The sequence below is a fragment of the Caloenas nicobarica genome, chromosome 6 (genome assembly GCF_036013445.1).
Source record: "Caloenas nicobarica isolate bCalNic1 chromosome 6, bCalNic1.hap1, whole genome shotgun sequence".
In the NCBI taxonomy this organism is placed as follows: Eukaryota; Metazoa; Chordata; class Aves; order Columbiformes; family Columbidae; genus Caloenas; species Caloenas nicobarica.
Window position 1 is genome coordinate 32,233,814 of NC_088250.1, and position 19,311 is coordinate 32,253,124.

General features: G+C 40.5%; 1 protein-coding gene across 1 annotated transcript; it reads right to left on the reverse strand.

The window, feature by feature from the left end:
• Window positions 1-2,715: 2,715 nt before the first annotated feature.
• Window positions 2,716-17,086, reverse strand: LMLN (leishmanolysin like peptidase). The gene is made up of 17 exons (XM_065638001.1): window positions 16,892-17,086; window positions 16,551-16,648; window positions 16,420-16,450; window positions 15,826-15,908; window positions 15,235-15,352; window positions 14,176-14,354; window positions 13,423-13,528; window positions 13,075-13,169; window positions 12,121-12,238; window positions 10,724-10,831; window positions 8,976-9,052; window positions 8,242-8,352; window positions 7,374-7,506; window positions 6,610-6,769; window positions 5,476-5,606; window positions 4,558-4,768; window positions 2,716-3,146 (listed from the first exon to the last, which is right to left on the reverse strand). Exons 1-17 carry the CDS (start codon window positions 17,054-17,056, stop codon window positions 3,052-3,054), a joined length of 2,019 nt encoding a protein of 672 aa, XP_065494073.1. The 5' UTR covers window positions 17,057-17,086; the 3' UTR covers window positions 2,716-3,051.
• Between the last annotated feature and the right edge of the window lie 2,225 nt (window positions 17,087-19,311).

A 19,311-nucleotide genomic window follows, 5' to 3' on the forward strand; every position in this document is an offset into this window, starting at 1 on the left:
TTTCAAAGTTTTCATGTGTAAGAGATGCAACAAGATGGACTTGCCACAATATGTTCAGGACACCTAAAGTAGCTGCCTGCAAACCCTGTATTTATTTAAAATCAATACCGAATTTTACTGGGGAAACTACACTTAAGGCTACATAACTGATTGGTTTAAGCTACGATTTTAGCTGTGTTCTACACTCAAAAGTGGCTTATGCTTCCTACTATAATTTGCTCTTGAAAACCTGAGACATGTTTTTACATCTTAAAGTTTGGAAGTTCACAGCAAGCTAGAAGCTTAACTCAAAGACAAACAGAACTGAGGTAGTCAGGTTTACTCAAATATTCTTTTTGACAGACACCAATTCATTCTCACTTTAAATTGAACTCGACATGTTTCTTGGCAGTTCCAACACGGCTACAGCTGCAAACGCACCAATGGGATAGAACATGTCAGATTTTGCTGGCTGAAACACCTTCCCGCCACCCCCTGACTCCCCAGAGTCACGTCCAGTTCTGCAGTTCCCAGCCTGTGGAAGGGCTGCACGTCAAAGAAATTACAACTGAAATCTCAGATTATTAAGGCAGTAATAGTTTTACTTCACTGGATTTGCTGATGCAGCTACTCAGCAGGTACTGGTGGATCTGGCCACAAGCACTCTGACAGGCAGGTAGATTTTTCCCTGTATGTACAACCCGCTACAGCCTCTGTCTTTAATTAACACATACAGTTCAGAAGTAGGTAAGCATCGACTTCTTCAGCCATCTCTCCATTATTTCCCAGGAAGAGAGAATAAAAGAAGAAAAGCCCTCAAGATAACTGTGTAGAAGATAAAAATATTCAATTAAATATGACAAATTTCACACTTACACAGACTAGAGACCAGCATATCAAATACCGAGCACAATAAATTAACACCAGTAAAAAAGTTTAACAGTTATAAAGTTAACCAGAAAGTTCAGACAGTGCAAATATTTCACAGTAAGAAAAAATAACCAATAATTTCTTTTCAAGTATCAAAAGCACTGTTGTTGAGTGATACCATTTAAACTGTATTATTGCACAACAGACAAAAAATACAATATCAGCCTCTGGGACCTAAGATGTATTCTCAAACCTTTATGTTTTCAAGGAATCAATTTACACCGACTGTTGATTGTGCATATATTAAAATAATCAGTGTTCACTTATTAATCTGAGTGTTCATTAATTCAAACTTGTACACATCTAAAGCATTTGATTCCTAATCTGTATTGCTTCTCAGAAACCCCTGTTTAAGGCTAGCCTAGGCCTTGTAGAATTCAAAGCAAACTTAACCTGCAGGTCAGAAGGGGAATGAGCCCAGTGCAAGGTGCTCTCTCACCTGTGATACTTCCAGACTGCTCTAGGTCACAGCTCACCCACTTCGGCAGCATCCCAAGAGTTTCTTTAAACAAAACAAGTCCAGTAGGCACAAAGATTTTCTTACAATTACAATAGAAGTCCCATTATTAAACAAGTTTAACTGTAGTGAAATAAATTTTACTCCATACTCCTTCCATCCCCTACCTTTCATTTTAGAAAGGAATCTAGACATAATTCTAACATCACAGCACATTTAAGAAGCAGAGTAACATCATCTTTCTCCCTATATTTGCATTTTTTAGTGTACTGGGCACATCTGCTCCCTCAAGTTCAACACTTACTCCAAGAATAAAAACTATCCTAACAGGACAGACAACAGATTGGACCATGTAAGAGTTTCTTTTACTCCAAACAGGAATATTTGTAAGACATTATAGAGTCAGAAACAAATAAAAACATCCCCACAAGTGTCCTATAGAGCAGCTACCCTTAGCTACACAGATTTTGCCCATTTTCTTCCTCTTATATATTTTGTCTATAAAGTGATGAATATTGTACCAAGGTGTGTCCTCAAGTGGTTCAAAATGTCTGATTCTCAACTTATTACAAATGCCCAAATAATCCATAGTATTTATATGTCCAAGAAATAGTGGAGGGAAAAAAAAAAAAGAAAAGAGACAGATTAGACTTTTCTTCACGCATTCAATATAGTTTTTGGTCTAGAGAATTCAATACGGTCCTGTAAGATTATAGCTGCCATTGCTACTGGTTTGCCCTTCAACAAAGAGTGAGAATAGCTGCATTTATATTCATAAAATTAAAAAAAAAAATAATGCCATTATTTAAGAAACAAACAAATGAAATTAAAAATAATCAGAAATCCTGTTCCAGTTTTACAGACTGTGTATCAGTACCACAATGCATTTGCCTAGCACATTACTCTGAGAAAGTTCAAACATGTGATGTATTAAATTTCACAGTAGAACTGGCACGTGCTAAAGGAAAATGGGATTTCTATATAGTTGTCTTGGTTACCAGTCTGAAATTCCACTTTGTGCATGTAGGAAGCTTTAAGTGAAACCTAAGAATTAGATGCTTTACCACAAACTAGTACGAATTCTGAGAAGCCTCAAAGCTGCAGAATCCAGTTATGGAGACAACTGCCAACCACTCATCTATCCCATTAAATCATATCTTCCCCCCATAAATTGTAAGAATCGACAAAACGAATAAAAAATTCCCACACCTGTTCAGGCCTGGGTTATTAGCAGTGATGACAACTGATTTTTACATGGCTTTTGACTAAACCACTGAGGTATATTTCTGGTTTGAGGATGCTTTGCTACCAAGTCACACAGAGGACATAACAAAAAACCAACCCCCAGTTTTATTACAGAAGACATCTCCTTTCAAATCTTGACCAAGTTGCCAGGTGGTCTAACACAGTTGGCATAGTGGATCTTGTTACTGCATCAAAAAAAAAAAAAAACAAAGATTGCAATTCAGGAAAATACTGGCACTTATTGAGATGACAAGGTAGATTTCCTCCTCTCAAACTCTGGCTGCTTTCATCAGTACCTCCCTGTCTGCACCGATACTTGCCAGGAGAGACGAGGTTCTGCAGAAGACTGCTCCTGCAGAGACAAAACTCAGTGCTCCACAACAGGGAGTGCAACATGACAGTACATGATCTCTGAACATCTTCTTGCCCCGTGCATAACTCTACGCGCAGAGAAATAATCCTGTTAGCAGGGGAACTAAGTTAGCCACCAATAGCCAAAGGGTTACAACCAGGCTGGATGAGCAGGAACATAGATCTAAAATAAAAAACAAAACACCACAAAGCTTATAAATTTTATATTTAAAGAGAACATGAAATAACAAATAGAACACTAAAAAACACCAAAGAGCAAAGTGCAGTAATCTGCACTAACTTAATTCTAGCTTTCAAGGCTAGGAATTCAAACCAACCAAATAACATGATTATTCCCTTTATAATTAAATACATTTCTGCATTCCTTCACCAATAGGAATTAGAAAAACAAATGAGAAAAATGTATCTGTATTGCAATAAAAGAGCAGAAAGTTTCTTATGGTATGACTGGGGAAAAGCAGCATTTCAAAACCACAGACTCTCAAAAAAAACTGTTTTATGAATATTTTTGATCTGTATGACTGCAAGCCATATAAAAACCCAAGCCACAAAACACGAAGCTGAAGAGAGGGAAAAAAAAAAAAAGGGATGGGGAAAACTCAATACACAAATCAGAGAGCTTGTCTGTATGGTAGGTAATTGCAGTCACGAGGCTTAAAAAAACCAGGGACACACATGTAAGGTTGCACAGATAAAAACCTTTTTATATACATATGTACACACACGAGAAACACCAAGCATGAATTCAAATAGATGCTAGAAGAAGCAAATCTCCAAGGTTACAGCTTTCTCATGCTAAAATCTAGTCTACAGGAGTCATTCCACCAACCACTGAAACACCGCTATCTCTGAGACAAAACAACACTCTGTGAAACAGTACATACAAACCCCAGGGTGCCGCTTGGAAAAAAGAATCAAGTGTGTAGGTAAACTAAACAGGTTTATTTTCCCTTGAAAACTGCACATCCAATAATTAAAGAATTAGTCAAAGGCTTAAAAATGAGGCACTAGTACAAAATACTGTAAAGACTCTTCTCTTCATCAACTTTTTTTTTTAGAAAGCCATCTGTTCTTGACAAAACATTAACTGGTAGTCAGTGAATTAAGGCTTTTTTCCTCCCTCCAAAAGCAAACTGACACCTGTCTTTCATGTTACAGATTACATCGTCGTCAATGGGAAGTTATATAAGCGAGAACTCACTTTCCACCAAGGTGATAAATTTTGCAGGTTGTAAAAGTGATATGACCTTCAAAACAAAGACCAGATTTTCTGGTAAGTTGCTAGATTAAAGCTAGATTTTTGGGACAATTACAAGAAGGAGACATGACACAGTTATGTTTCAGACATATTTCTCTTATGTTCATCACTATCCTGGTCCTGGAAACAAAAGCACAACTGCACAGCAAAAAGCAGGGCACTTTTGCCATCTTCCTTTAACTCCTGCACCTGGGATCTTAGAACTGCCTGGCCACAGCTCCTTTCCTGCTCCCCAACAGTCAGAGCTGACACAAACCTTTAGTTTTTTCAGATACTTTAATATTAAAGTTTCACTTCAGCAAATAAGGCAACCTACCGATTGGTGTAGCTCTTGTTACGTTAGAGGCTGGCGGATCCTGCTCTGGTGGACAGGAGTCACAAATGTCCAAACAGGCTGGGCAAATCAGATTCCCAACATGTATCCAGCCGTTCATCTGAATCCTCACAGTTAACACCTGACCAGAGCGGCTGCACAAGTACATGGTGTCCTTGACCCAAACGTGCAGCCCTTGCTGAGAACAAGAAACCTTAAAATAAAAGAATAAAGTAAAGTCTGTATTATGATTTATCAGAAATATGTTTGGAGGCTCTTTCAATAAATACGTAAGCAGCTGGTATTACAGCAGAGATTAACCGCGAGTATTCTACTACACTCAGAGCAATGATTCGGTTCAAGAATAAAGCACTGACTGTACTCTTTAAGTGTAATCATGCAGATCATGAACTGAGATGAAGTAAAATTCAGCTTCTGCTACTGAATACTTTTTTAGAGTTGTGCTGCTGTTGAAAGTGACACCTTTAGTGGGATTGGTGTGAGGAGAAGGAGGACAATGGAAAATAAGTGATGTCTACAGTGCTTTCCACCTTTGAAAAAAAAAAAAAAAATCAGACTGAATAACATTAAGCTTCAACAACAGAAGATTCCAATATAAGTATTCCTATTGAACTGTGAAGAAAGTGTCATGGGGTAAAACAGATGAAGACTCTGGCAAGCCTGGAAGTAACACACGAGCCATCCCAGTGTTCACACGCTTAACTGGATGTGTGATCTACACAACAGGCTTATGGTTGGAAGGTATTTATTTTCAAAGCATGTCATATAATCTAGTAATTTAAGGCAGAGAAGATCACGTACAGTGTCCAGGTGCAAAGTTCTAGTCTACGTTTTATGACTGACTTTTCCCTTTAGCGCTGTTTTTAAAAGGAATAAAATAAAACCCCAGCACATACTTACTTGGTAACATCCACTACCCCAGTCAGGGTAACTGAGTTTCCTCCTGCACTGTTCCATGACAAAAGCAGATTTCTGAATAAGACATACAGAGTTTGGTCCATATTTCTCTGCACCATAGTTTTTGGTAGGATCTAACACAGAAAGAACATAATAATACACTGAATTGCACCTTACTAAGGGAACAGAAAGTCCACATAAACTTAATATGCTATAATTAGTCAATGTCTCCACATGTAAGTCAAGCTTTACTTTTGGAATCTTTCAGACCATTAATCATTATCGATTTGGGAACTATACAGTCTTGAATATATAGTGGGAAGGAAGCCAAGGTTAAACAAAAACAAAACCAAACCAACCAAACACAAAAAGCACTTTCTGTCAGAAGCATGTGGTTATGTTTTCCCCCAGGGAGTGCCAGCTGTGATGGCTGGCTTGAGGGCAGACAGTGTTTATTTGGTTGTTTTTGAGACAATTGCACAGGCAGGTAATATCCTATAGCTGGGGTGTATGTAACTAGTCCTACATTTATACGGTCCTAAAATTATATTTCGGCCCTTTGAAGGCAACCGCGAGGCTGATGTGGCCGCCGGTGAAAATGAGTCTGACACTCCTGTCCTACAGCATTCTGGAGCTCCGCAATATTAAGAGTTGATGCACTACCCTAGGAGACAAGCTCATGCTCTGGTAACTCGCAAAGCTCCTTGTCTTGAACAGGAAAAAAAAACCCCAACCAAACAAAAAACAAACCACCACAAACACCAAACCAAACCACACCACCAACACCACACCACACACGCCCCAAAATCTCCAAACGAACACCAACATCTACAAAAGGTGGAAAGTGGAATTATTCTTCAGAAACTCAGAAAACAACCAACCAAACCCCACCCTTTGTCTAATATTTGGATAATTCGGGGTTAGTTTCTGTTCAGCTCTTATGCAATTCTTGTGTTAGATGTCTTTGCTTCATAGGTGTATGCTGTACTTGTGCTGTGCTTCTCACCCCAGCACAGCTTTTACACAGCTAGTAACATAAAACTAATTTCATATCCAATTAGTTCGGACAAATAGCAAGTCCACTCCAGATTAAAAAAGTCATCTCTTAAATACTATGTTGAAGTCCTGAAAACTGACCTGGTTGGTTTTCAACTATTCTACAGTCCGAGCTGCGTTGAAATTCACCACTTAAATGCCAACTGAATTCTTGACTAAAGGGACAATAGTCAGCAATCTCCACTGAGCCACCATAATACGGCAATTCCTCTGCTGGTACTCCACTGAGATTGTCAAAATACTGCAAAACAAAATAGGTAGTGAAGCAGTCCACGCAGAGACAAGTGTACAACTGTTTTTTTAAATAGAACCACTGCGTGTACAACTGTTTTTTTAAATAGAACCAATCACTACGGCTGTAAGGACATCAGCTATGACTACTCAGGAATGCTATTAACGGCAACTTAACAATATCCAAGAACCAGATGAGCCAGAAGTATTTAAGAATACTTAAAGCAGGGAGATTTACATTTGCATGTATCACTCCCCAGCCCTGCCCCCCTGCCCCTTTGCAATCATAGCACTGTCTGGAATGAAACAGAACAGACTTCCTAGCGTGCAGTGACACAAGGCAACAGATTGTGTGAAGAAATACCTCAAACAAAACACTGAGGGATTTCTGTTCTACAACGTTTCCATCTGATATTTGCTTAGATGGCCAAGCGACATCCTTATTGTTTTATTAAGATTGCTAGGCTTTTTTTCAGATTCCTTATAATAAACTAAACAGCCATTTTTCACAAGATCACAACATTTTTCACAAGATACAACCAAATATGATCACCTGGCTGCAAAGCACAAGAACAAAACCAATTACTTATTTGGTAAAGTAAGATCCATTATACCTGATATTCCTGAGGTAACTGCTTTGGAAACTTCTGCAAGTTGCACACTGCTACTGCTCTTTGGTCCTGTCTGCAGGTTAAATGCAAAGGATTACTCCTCAAAGTATCACAGTATGGACTGATTAATTGCCTCCTCAAAAAGGAAAAACAAAAAAAGAATAAAAATCACATTAGAGCACTTTCACTGCTTTTCATAATTTAACTAAGCAATCTGTCAAGACTCCCCACTCTCCCCCACACTTGATCAATCACACAAAGAAGCACCAATGACTTCTCTGGAAGGTAATTATTGTTATTTGTCTGGTTATGACGTTTCTAATTTAAAGAATACCGAGCCAGCAAACAAAGTTACAATGCACTCATCTATTTAGTTTTAAAGATATTGCTTTGTAAACTTTAAATAATAAAACCACACAAGTAAAACAAACCCACTATGCAGCTGTGTCCTAGAAATTTATGAGTATTGTAACAAACAAACACGGAAGGCTTTGTTTTGAACACGGCTATCACCTCCTGTTGCTTTAAGTACAATCCACTCCTGCAAAATGATACAGCCTGTATTTTAAATTAAAAGGGACAAAATACAGCAAATATTTTTTGATTTAGTCCCTTCCCTCCTATTAAAGCATAGCTCTCCTACAGTGTAAATGCATTCTACTCCCAAGATGTTTGGCTCTATATTTCTTGGGTGGGATGCTCCTGCTCTTAACACATCGGGTGCACTCCTTCCTGGATGCAGGTCCATAGGACACCATTCCTTGTTAATCTGTATCTACCTCTATTTCCTTTTACAGAGTTGCATTTGAAGGACAAATGTGAACAAGCACCAAGGTTTCCTCTTTCCTTTTTACAAAGATTGTATTCTTACTTTTGCCTCTTTTGGTCGATCCAGAATTTACAGCTCTTCATTACAAAGTCACAGCCTTTATTGCGTCCCCAATCTAATTTCTCTGCCATGCTGTAATTTGCTTTATACCAGCTGTAAAGGTATTTTGGAATGAGAATTTAGTTACTTCAAAAATTAGTGTTCTGATTAATAAAGCAGCAGTTCAAAGCACTTCATATTATGCCTTAAGGTCTTCAAATGAAGAAAAAGGAAAACTCTATCCCTTTCTGACTATGACAAAATGTATTACAATTTCAGTATTTTTAAAGTCGCAATAAACTAAAATAGAATTTTATTGATTATTTAACAGCAATGTATCATGATCTGCAAAGGAACAACATATAAAGATGAAATTTTACACAATTTTGCTTTTCCTCCATGTATGCCTTCCATCTGCAAGAGCTGAAAAAATAATCACAATGTACTACATGCAACTGGGAGAAGACTCACACTAAGAAAAAGTAAACAGACACTACAAATAGTACTATATATTGCAGTGTATGGGTTTTTTAAGGCTAGATTAAGAACAGATGGATTTTGAAATACATAAATTAAGATACTAGGTATAACACCTTGGCTAATGTAATGTTAATTACATTAATTATCTGCTGTGTTGCAGACAGATAAGCACAAGTGCATCAAATCCAAACAAAATAAAGTACAATGAAAACTAAACACAAATGAACAAAAAACCTTCTGTTCTTATTAATTCTTACCCTGTGTCTTCCATTAATGCTAAGGTGATCCTGGAAAAGACTCGATTCTGGGTATGAGATCCAGTCATTGCTTCATTCTGAAAGTTACCAGTTACTATTAGCAAGCCACTGAAAGTCATTATTGTAAGAAAATGCTTTCTATGAAAAAACACTTTATTTCCAGGCCTTTCTTACTATTTACAATCAAATCCCAACCTCCTTCACAGAAGAAATCAAAACTGCAACTCCCTTCCCCACTCCACCCTATAAAGCTTCAGAATTCTAGAAGTCAGAAACCTCATTCCTAATTCCAGCTAAACCTTTTTCATGACCAACGTGTACTCATTTTTCTTCAGGTAAAATGAAATTCTTCCTTCTCCTAGCATATTTATCAGTAGCTATCACACCCTCTTTTCTGTCTCCTTTTGATAAGATAAAAGCCAAGCTCATTTAATTTTCTTGTGCCACACTGATTTTTAATTTCCCTGGAATTTCTAGCAGTTCTTTTCAGGAGCGAGGTGCACAGGACACAGGACTAAAGGAACACAGCACTGCAAAGGAAGCTTTATTAGTGCGGCAGTGGAATTTTCCATCTCGTTTAAAAATAAGCAAGTTCACACCATCCTCTCAGAGCAACTCCAGCCACCTTGGAGTTTCCTAATCATCTTATAACTGGTAATTGTAGCACTCGTGTCTTTTCCCTGCTGTCATTTCCATCTGATAAATTTCAGGCTTACAGCAAAAGTCACTCACCCTTAATTACACAAGTCTGGGATTTCTGTTACTGAAGTTCATCTCATTTCTATTATTTCTTCAAAACATGCAGTTTTCCAGCCTTCCCTCTCCACTAGTGTGGTTAGGAGCAGTTATTAGCACCAGATCTGCTGTCACTACAGTACTTAATGAGAGTTGGATCAAGACCAAAACCAGACTCTATGGGTTATTTTCCAGATAAAAACTTTCTCTGGAAAGGTGTAAAGCAGACTAGTAATTATCTCCTTTTTGCTAATCCTATTCAGTCCTTAAATTATCCTCATTCTAATGGCAGTTTTTCCAGTTGGCTTTAAACTACTGTTCCATACCAAAGGTTACTGAAAGGCAGGAAAAGCTAACAACTTTGGTCTTGAGAAATAAGCAATTTTCAAGATTACTTCCACAAAAAGATCTGTCCTGAAGCATTTCCCTTCTTGTTTACATCACTGCATACAACAATAACTAGAAAGTGTATCTCTGCCAAAAATATCACACAACGCAAACTCATAAATAAAAATAAGATTAAATCTCAGGAGGAAACCAAGTGTTTCCTCAATCAGATGAGGTTCTGGAGCAGAGACAGCAAAAGCTAACCCCAGGGCACATGAATAAATATGAAGATAATGAATAGACAGAACAATCAAATACTTGATGTATAAGAGGCAGAGGGTGACAAAGTTGAATTGACTCGAAGGAACACCCCCTCCCATCCCCTATAAAGGGAGCACACCTTCTCAAAAGAGTCAGTGGCAGACAAAAGTAACAGACATTTCACTTTTTAGTAATCAGCTTATCTCAAACTCATACTCTGAGACTTGGCCATAAGGTAAAAAGATGGATTTATCTAGAAATTAGACATTTAGATATTTGTAGTTTAGTATTCTTTGTTATATATTTCAGTGAGGTTTCATACACCTGCATTTTCAAGGCTCCAGTAGGTACCACTATAAATCTAAAAAGAAAGGTGAGGGAGCAGACATTCCCACATCCCCCCTGTTCCCAGTATCAGCACTAACCTCCAACAACCTCTTCTCCCAGTGATTGAGCTCAGTACCCATTCCACCCTGATTTTCAAGCTCCATTCCCTCTAGAATAGGACAATTAAAATGTTTCCGAGCTTCTTCCTAGAAAGAAAACATTTCAACACAACTCTTCAAATATTGAGACACATACTCATATGCACTCCTAAACATCTAGAATGATCTTTTAAAAGTCTTTCAGCATTTAATTTTCTACCGTCTTGTTTTCCTCCAAACGTAAAACGCTTCTCCTACTCTGCCGCTGACTAAGCCAGCAAGTATTCTAACACCAAGCATGACAATCTGTCTACTTATGCTCTGGAAATAAACGATGGAAGTTTACAAGAATAAAACAGCAACAGAATTAGCTGAGAATAGCATGCATACACTAAATACCATACAAAAAAACAAACAAAAAACCAAACCACAACAATGTAGGAACACTACAATCCTGCTTCTGTCAAACATCTCGGAGGAAAAAAAAAAAGGCACTTTCTATTAGGAAGTTCTATGTGTTGACTAGTTTTGTATGGGGAAGTGTTTTCTAGAAAATAACTGAAATCTTAAGAGGCATCGCAACACCGCTGTGGTCTTACGGCCAGGAGCCCAGACTTTGCCAGTGTGGTACGACCCAGAAACACCTTTAATGCTCTGAACAGATGGACCAGCATGGCCAGTTTTCAAAACAGGGGTAATTAAACCAAGTCTGCTCTACATACCACGTTAGATTTAAAATAATAAAGAGATTATTTGTGGCCAAATATGATTAACACTGTAACTTCTTCTCAATACCAATTTATTACACTTAAGCATATGTTCTGTTGGGGATGGGGGGAAGCTGGAGGCGTGGGAAGCAAGAAAGATTTCCAAGAATACTTGAGGAATTTATTTTTAAACATGACAAAGTACTAACTGCATTATTTTGTAATCGATAAAATTTAGACAAAGATTAAACCAACGCTTTTAAAGAGAAAAGTAGAAAATAGGATGAATTTATAAATGATAAAAGCAGTGATGACAGAATCCATTAAGGCAACAGGAGTACTAGGTGTTAAAGTCTATAGGAAAACTTCTAAAGAGTAGGATTAAGGAATCTATTCAATATCAGCTCTGCTTAACCTTTTATAATTTACTTCCCAGTCCCTTCATTGTCTCTTACAATGTCTATCTATTTATTTCATACTGTCTCTGTCAACTGCTTTCCACTTTACTTTGGATATACCCTCTCAACTAATTATACCATCTTAATCGCACAGTCTTTGAGTCATACTTTAATGAAAAGAGTATCCACTGCTAGGTTATTACTTCTTAAAGAATAAGAAATATTTATGACTCGAGAATGTGATGCTAACCTTGGCATACAAAGCATAAAAGTTTAAGTTAGCCACACTTACAACTACACGAGGTGTTATCAGAAGATACACAGCATGACGCAGCATTTTGCCACCACGCACATCCCATAACCTCACTGCTTTATGAACGACTTTATTGCTCCACTGATACAAACCGAGACTGTAAGAAGAATGTTTTGGTTACAAATCTTTCCCAAGAATACACGCTACTGTGCAAATATTTATTTCAATAAGAAACAGAATCATGAATAATCTCCATGCTTCCTCATGCTTTCTGAGGAAGTATAATTTTTTAAAAAAATTTATTATGCAACATTTCTCCTCCATAAGATTTGCATTCTTTATATGCACAACTCTGATTTAATAAGCCAAAGTAAGATTATTAAAAATATGTCTCTAGACTCAAGGTGTATTTTCTACAGTTACCAATGTAAGAAATGAAACAAAAATCCTCAGAGTTCCTACTATAAAATGGAAGGTGAACAAAACCAAAAGCTCTCTGCCTTCTACCTCCATAAAAACCCTATAACATTTCTACAATATCAAATAAATAAATGAAGAAAAAATGCAAACTGTTCATTCACTAAGTCAGAAGAATCACACAGCAGACCACACACAGTCAGTTCTGCATAACTATAAAACTTGCATGTCTTAAAAAAAATGAACCGCACTGACGTTAGACAGAACACAGAAAATACAAGTCTTGATTTAGTAAGGCATTCAGAAAGCATCAGAATTTAAGCAATTGAATGCTTAACTTGAAGCCTCCTGATAAATGAAACCCTGCCTCAGTTTGTAACATATGTGGATAAGTGCTTAATGCCAATGTAAAGAAAGACTACAAAAAACTACACACCAATGTTTGAACATAATAAAGGCAAAGCATTCTAATAATGGAATCGAGTTGGATTTTCAACTGGCAAAAACACATCCTAAAAAGGCAACATGAAAACATCCTCCAATGGGAGTACCAAGAGGTACAAAAAAATAGAATACCTTTCATTAAAAGGAGGGAATCCATCTGCATATCTTGTTGTCAAAGGTTTACCATCATCATCACGATAAAACGCAAAGAGTCCGGCAGAGAAACCCTTCAGGTTAAAAACCAAGCACATGGAAACCTTTGGTGAGATATTCATATACAAAGTCAAATGCCGTGCAAGTTATCGCTCCCACAGCAGATGCACTGGAAATACCACACTTCAAGGTGATCAACACACAAATTGAAGGAGGCAAAGCAAGAGCTTTCCTCCACCAAACACCCTTCTCTTGCAACAAGCTGGAGGTGTGTGAGGAAGCAGGCACAAATTTCAGGGAAATGCATATTATAACATCAACCCTTACCAGTGCGTGGATGATCTCATGTTTCACTGTAGATAACATGCCGACAAACTCCTGAGCTTGCGTTGAAATCATATTTGGACACAAGTTAGCATATCCTGCTATTGGCCTAGAAGACAGTTTTAAAATCAAATTGTTTTCAGTAAAATACTAGGAAATTCAAATCATATTCACTCAAAGAGGCAGAATACTTAAAAGAAAATGAAGACTAATGTAAAAATAAGTCCTTCCAAACTACTTCCTCAGTCATTAACAAACTGTCTATTAGCAATACAGTGACTAGTTTACTGGTGAACTGGGGAGGGATGGGATCAGCCTCTATATTCAGTGTTCTGCCCAGGTGTCAGTGACAACAGCACAGGAGATCTGAATTTCAGGCAAGACTATAGAGGTGCAAAGTGTCTGTTACGAGGACTACAACCAAACCAGAAACAAAAGCCACATTAAGTAGGGCCCATTTGCATCCTCCTTTAAATTTGTGAAAGTACAACATTCCCTTCAACAGAAGCAGGATCTCAAGACAAAGTTTAGGCAATAACAGTGGAAGATCAGCTTTGACTTAAGTGCCTCAGCTTTGCAAGTTAAGCATTATTTGATGGGTTTGTGGTTTTACTTAAGTACAGCGCTTGCTGATTTCAACAACTTCCACTTTGCTATACTATACAAGACAGGCAAACAATTAAACTCCACATCTAAGCCATTAAAAAACTCAAAAGTTTAATTTAAAAAATAATTTGTATCAGAGCGAATACTTGCCTGTCCATTTCAGCTTCCAGTTGGCAGTAGGCTGCATAGGCAATGATATTTTCATGGCCACACCGTTCAGTAGTGAGAGCACTAACGTAAAGTACAAAGTCAGCATCTCGAACCCCTTCTTGCTCAGGTAAGCCAGTGGGTCCCCAGTGCCATTCGTTCTTATCGTACACCCTGCATTGCTTTGACATATTTCAAATGGAACAATTAAAATGCAATAGCTACAACAGAAATTTCGCATGACAAAATTCAGTTAGCTTGAAGGCAAGAATAAAACCCAATATAAGACAGTGGAAGATGAGAAAACTCCCTATGAAGACAGTAAACAAAAACAGATCCAAGGAATAATTTTCAAATGACTAGCTCTTTTGATGTATTAGACACCAGAAAGGTGGCAGCTTTGGAGAAAAAAGAGAAAAAAAAAAAAAAAAGGGCCTGCCAAGCTAGATATCCCCAAATTACCACCCTTTATTTCCTACAAATTAAAAAAAAAAATTGCCTCACACAAGCAGGATACATAAGTAGCAATTGCATTTCATGTGTAATCTGATACATTTTTAATACAGTAGTTGAAACTTCAAGCTAAGAGAAAGAAATCTACTGATCACATACTGTAGTTGAATCAAAAGTTCATGCAAGAAATCAAGTTAGAAGCATTTTCTGCACCGTGCTGCTGGTTCAGTGGATAACCTCCAGTAAGGTCTCCAAAAATAAAAAAATCAAAAGTTATTTTTAATGCTGTGAAAATCTGACTCACTGACCAAGGTGAAGAATTAAGTGACTAGTAGCAATATAACAAGTTTTCAATCTCATCTGCTCTGTACAATTCCTTATAACACAGGCTTAGAGAACAGTAAACAGTCTAGTTTTGCTGGACTTCTGGTTCATCAGCATAAACTAAAGAAGCTCCCACCAACTCAAGTTGTTCCATTCTGTCACTCAAACTCAGTGATCACTCACAAACAAGTCACTTACGCAGAGTTAGTGATATCATCTTTTTTATTCATTTCCACAAACACCAATATTTCAAAGGTTAAGAAGCACTTGGATGGCTTAGCTCACCTGGAGGTGCTCCTCAGGAACTATAACAGGCCCACATCTCGTATGGTCTGCGCAGGCTCCTCGGCAGTATCTGTGAGGGTCAGCTTTCCTCCTTAAATACTGGTTTGTTGCACACTGCCTTCAATCCAACATGAAAGACAGTCAGCGCTGTTTTATCATTAAAAAGAAACCATGGAACACTCTTACAGCACCCTACAGCACTGTAATACAGATATTTAATGTAACTTGCATGAGAAATCTTATTTACCCTGCTCTGGAAGACACAAGGCTTCCAGTTGTTAATGGAGTATCCATGGGTTTAAAGAGAGATTAAGAACAGGTTCATAAATGGGGGTACATGTAAAATGAAACAGGCAGCATGTGCACCCTTTAAAACCTCTGACATAACGAGTGTAACGTTGATCATGGAAGGCTGGCAGTTTTCTGTATTCTCCCTAAATAGCATCTGCTACCACCACCGGGTCAGATGGGCCACTGGTCTGACCGAGGAGGGCATTTCTTACACCCTTATTCTATTCTTATTTCAAAGGCTTTACAATGCAATGTAAGATGTCGAACAGAACAAGTGATTTTCAACAAATTTTCACATACCTGCTTAGTAATATAGTACCCGTGGATTTGCGCACTTGAAATGTCTTCTCCAAATAAAATATAGCTTGTGGGAAGAGTTTGTTCTGAATAGAGCAAAAATAAAAGTCACTCAGTAGCAGTGCAGACAAAGCTCACCTGAAAAGCATTGACTATGAAATTACATGAAACTTGATAAATGTTGGGGTATAGCGGAATAGCAGAAATCCAGGCTTCATAAGAAGTCCAATTGTTATCAATAAACTAGGAAATACTTTGTTTCAGTATTCTCACATTTTGTTATTAGAATGACAAAATGAGAAGGCTGCCAGTATCAATTTGAATGTACAGCTTCCAGGAGGCCTTAAAAGCTACACACACATTGCTCACCAAAACCTTTGCACCTGGAGATACAGCAAACACCTGTCAAAAAGCATTCAACAGACCACTGCAAGTACTTGGAATGGAACCATAACTTGCAGACAAAGCCTGGGTTTCCCCAACCAGAGGATACAAAATTGCTCGTATTCAAAGCCTTTCATTAAATTGGCCTTAAATTTAACTTCATCCATGTAATAAAATACGAACAAGCAAAAAGGGGGAGCAAATATGACATACCTTTATAAGGTGTCTTTTCTCAGGTAGCAAACTATATTCAAAAAGCGAAACAAACAAGCTTTCGTTAATAGCATTTCCAATCCCAGTCATGGAGAACAAAAAACCAAAAGTTGCCGCAACATTACACTCACCCCTCGACGCTTCCGTCGTATACAATCTTAATCCTTAGCTGCTGATCCACATTCCTCTTCAAGACGTGATTTTCCCTCAGAGGAACCTGATAGACAACCTGGCGGGGAGGGGAAGGGGCCGCTGGCGGAGGCAGCTCCGGACACACACACCGACCGGCGCCCCCCGGAGCCTCTTTCTGCCCGTTTTCCAGCGGAGCCCCTTCCCGCCGCTCCCCCCGCACGCCGCTCAGCCGGACACCGCCCCGCCGCCCGGACCGGCGCCACGGGCCAGGCCGCGCACAGCTCGGCCCGGGCAGCCCTGAGGGGCCGGACCCAGCCCCCCCCGCCGCCCCCCCCCACACCTCCTCGCCGCTGGGCGCGCGGTGGCGACAGGACGACGGAGAGGAGGGAGACAGGGCGGCGCAGCGGCCGCAGCCCAGCAGCAGCAGCACGGCGGCGAGAGCGGCGGGCGGCGGCCGGTAGCACCGGCCAGCCCACGGGCGCCCGCCGCCCGGCTCGGCAGCCATCTTGCCCTGCGCCGCGTCGCCATGGAGGCAGCGCCGGTTGTGGCGGCTCCCGCCAATAGGCGAGCGGGGAGCGCGGGAGAGGGTGGGGCGGAGGCGACGGGCGCTTCTGATTGGACGCGGTTCACTGAGGAGCGAGGGGCGGGGCGGGGCGTGAGGAGGTGAGGTGGAGGTGACGGGGGGCGGTAATTGCGCGTGGTGCAGCGCGATGCAACGCAACGCAACGCAACGCAATACAACACAATACAACGCAATGCAACGCAATACAATGCAACGCAGTGCAACGCGGTGCAACGCGGTGCAACGCGGTGCAACGCGGTGCAACGCGATGCAACGCAGTGCAACGCAGTGCAACGCAATGCAACGCAATACAATGCAATGCGATGCAACGCAGTGCAACGCAATACAATACAATGCAACGCAACACAATGCAACGCAATGCAACACAATACAATACAATGCAACGCGATGCAACACGATGCAACGCAGTGCAACGCAGTGCAATACAATACAATGCAACGCAATGCAACGCAATGCAATGCAACGCAAAGCAATGCAACGCAATACAATACAATGCAATGCAATGCAACGCAACACACTGCAACGCAATGCAACACAATACAATACAATGCGACACAATGCAACGCAATGCAACGCAATGCAATGCAATGCAACACAATGCAATGCAGTGCAACACAATGCAACACAGTGCAACACAACGCAATGCAATGCAGCCTTCTGCAGGGCAGCAACGCAGTGCTGTGCAGTGGAGCCTTCTGCACAGTGGTGCGGGGCAGCAGCGTGGTGGGTGCGTCTGCGGCCATGCAGCACTGGGCAGTGTGTGCAGTGCGGGGCAGTGGAGTGCAGTGCGGTGGGGGACAGTGCGGGGTGCTGGGTCTCTTCAGCTTGGAGGAGACTGAGAGGTGACCTCATTGATGTTTATAAATATGTAAAGGGTGAGTGTCAGGAGGATGGAGCCAGGCTCTTCTCGGTGACAACCATCAATAGGAAAAGGGGCAATGGGTATAAACTGGAACACAGGAGGTTCCATTTAAATCTGAGAAGAAACTTCTTCACGGTGAGAGTGACGGAGCCTGGAACAGACTGCCCAGGGAGGTTGTGGAGTCTCCTTCTCTGCAGACATTCCAACCCGCCTGGACACCTTCCTGTGTAACCTCATCTGGGTGTTCCTGCTCCAATGGGGGATTGGACTGGATGAGCTTTTGAGGTCCCTTCCAATCCCTGACATTCTGTGATTCTGTGATGCAGCACGTGCAGTGCTGTGTGGTGCAGCCCAGTTCAGGCGCAGCACGGCGTGATGCAGTGCTGTGCAGTGCAGTGCAATCCAGTTACGTCCATGCAGCGCAGTGGGGAGCTGTGCATCACACAGCCGCTTGCGATTCAGTGCCCTCCACAGCACTTGGGTTGCCTTGCCACTATTAAAGCTGGTTTTGGGTTGGGGTGCCAGGTCCCCAGCTCAGCAAGGTCCCTCATTCTCCCACCAGGACCCACCTCCCTGTCCCCGGACAGTCCTGCACCTTGAGGAGTTTGCTCCTGGCTGTGAACGTGAAATCCTACAGCCTAAAAGCAAAAGTTCTCCTTCAGCCAGCCCAGTCCAGAGCTCAAGTCCAGGGCCAAGATTTCATTTTTCATATGCAACACAGCTTCTTTTCCAGCTTCTTAGACCATGAACACTGTACCACAGAGCATCCCCGAGTTTCTAGTACAGAAACTAGTAAAGAAGCTTCTACTACCACCACCACCGGGGATAAAAATTGGGGTTTTGTAGTGCTTCATATCACAGCTCCTGCTGATTTCCAAGGTATTCACTTATAATGAGATGACCATGCACATGGGAAGTGATGTGACCCAGCTCCCCTGGCAGCTCGGGGACTGCAGGGGGAGAAGCCAGCGGGCACCTGGTACTGTCAGTTAAACCCAGTGGCTCCGGCTGATGCAGTGTTTCCACAATACAGAAAAGCACCTAAAAAAGCAGAAAACGGAGAAAAAGCTTCCTCACCTTTTCACAGGGAGCAAAAATCTGTTAAAACAGGAGCAGGCTACACTCAGTTTTGCTTTAAATAGGAATTCACACAGGACATTCATCAGAAGTGTTGCATGGGCATCTGCTGTGAAGAGCAGAATTTATTTATGTTGCCACCTGCCACCTACAGATACTGTAAGCACTTTTTCCCTTTGCAGGCAACGAGAACATTCCGGCGGGTTTTAAGACATCCTGGCAGCTCTTTGCAGCATGG

What these genes read in the sequence shown, in the direction of transcription:
- LMLN (XM_065638001.1), bottom strand. Translation starts at nt 17,056, where the DNA reads ATGGCTGCCGAGCCGGGCGGCGGGCGCCCGTGGGCTGGCCGGTGCTAC. An exon ending in GCGCGCCCAGCGGCGAGGAG is followed by an intron (nt 16,649 to 16,891) that starts GTGTGGGGGGGG and finishes CCTCCCCGCCAG; the next exon opens with GTTGTCTATCAGGTTCCTCT. An exon ending in ATGAGATCATCCACGCACTG is followed by an intron (nt 13,170 to 13,422) that starts GTAAGGGTTGAT and finishes TTTAACCTGAAG; the next exon opens with GGTTTCTCTGCCGGACTCTT.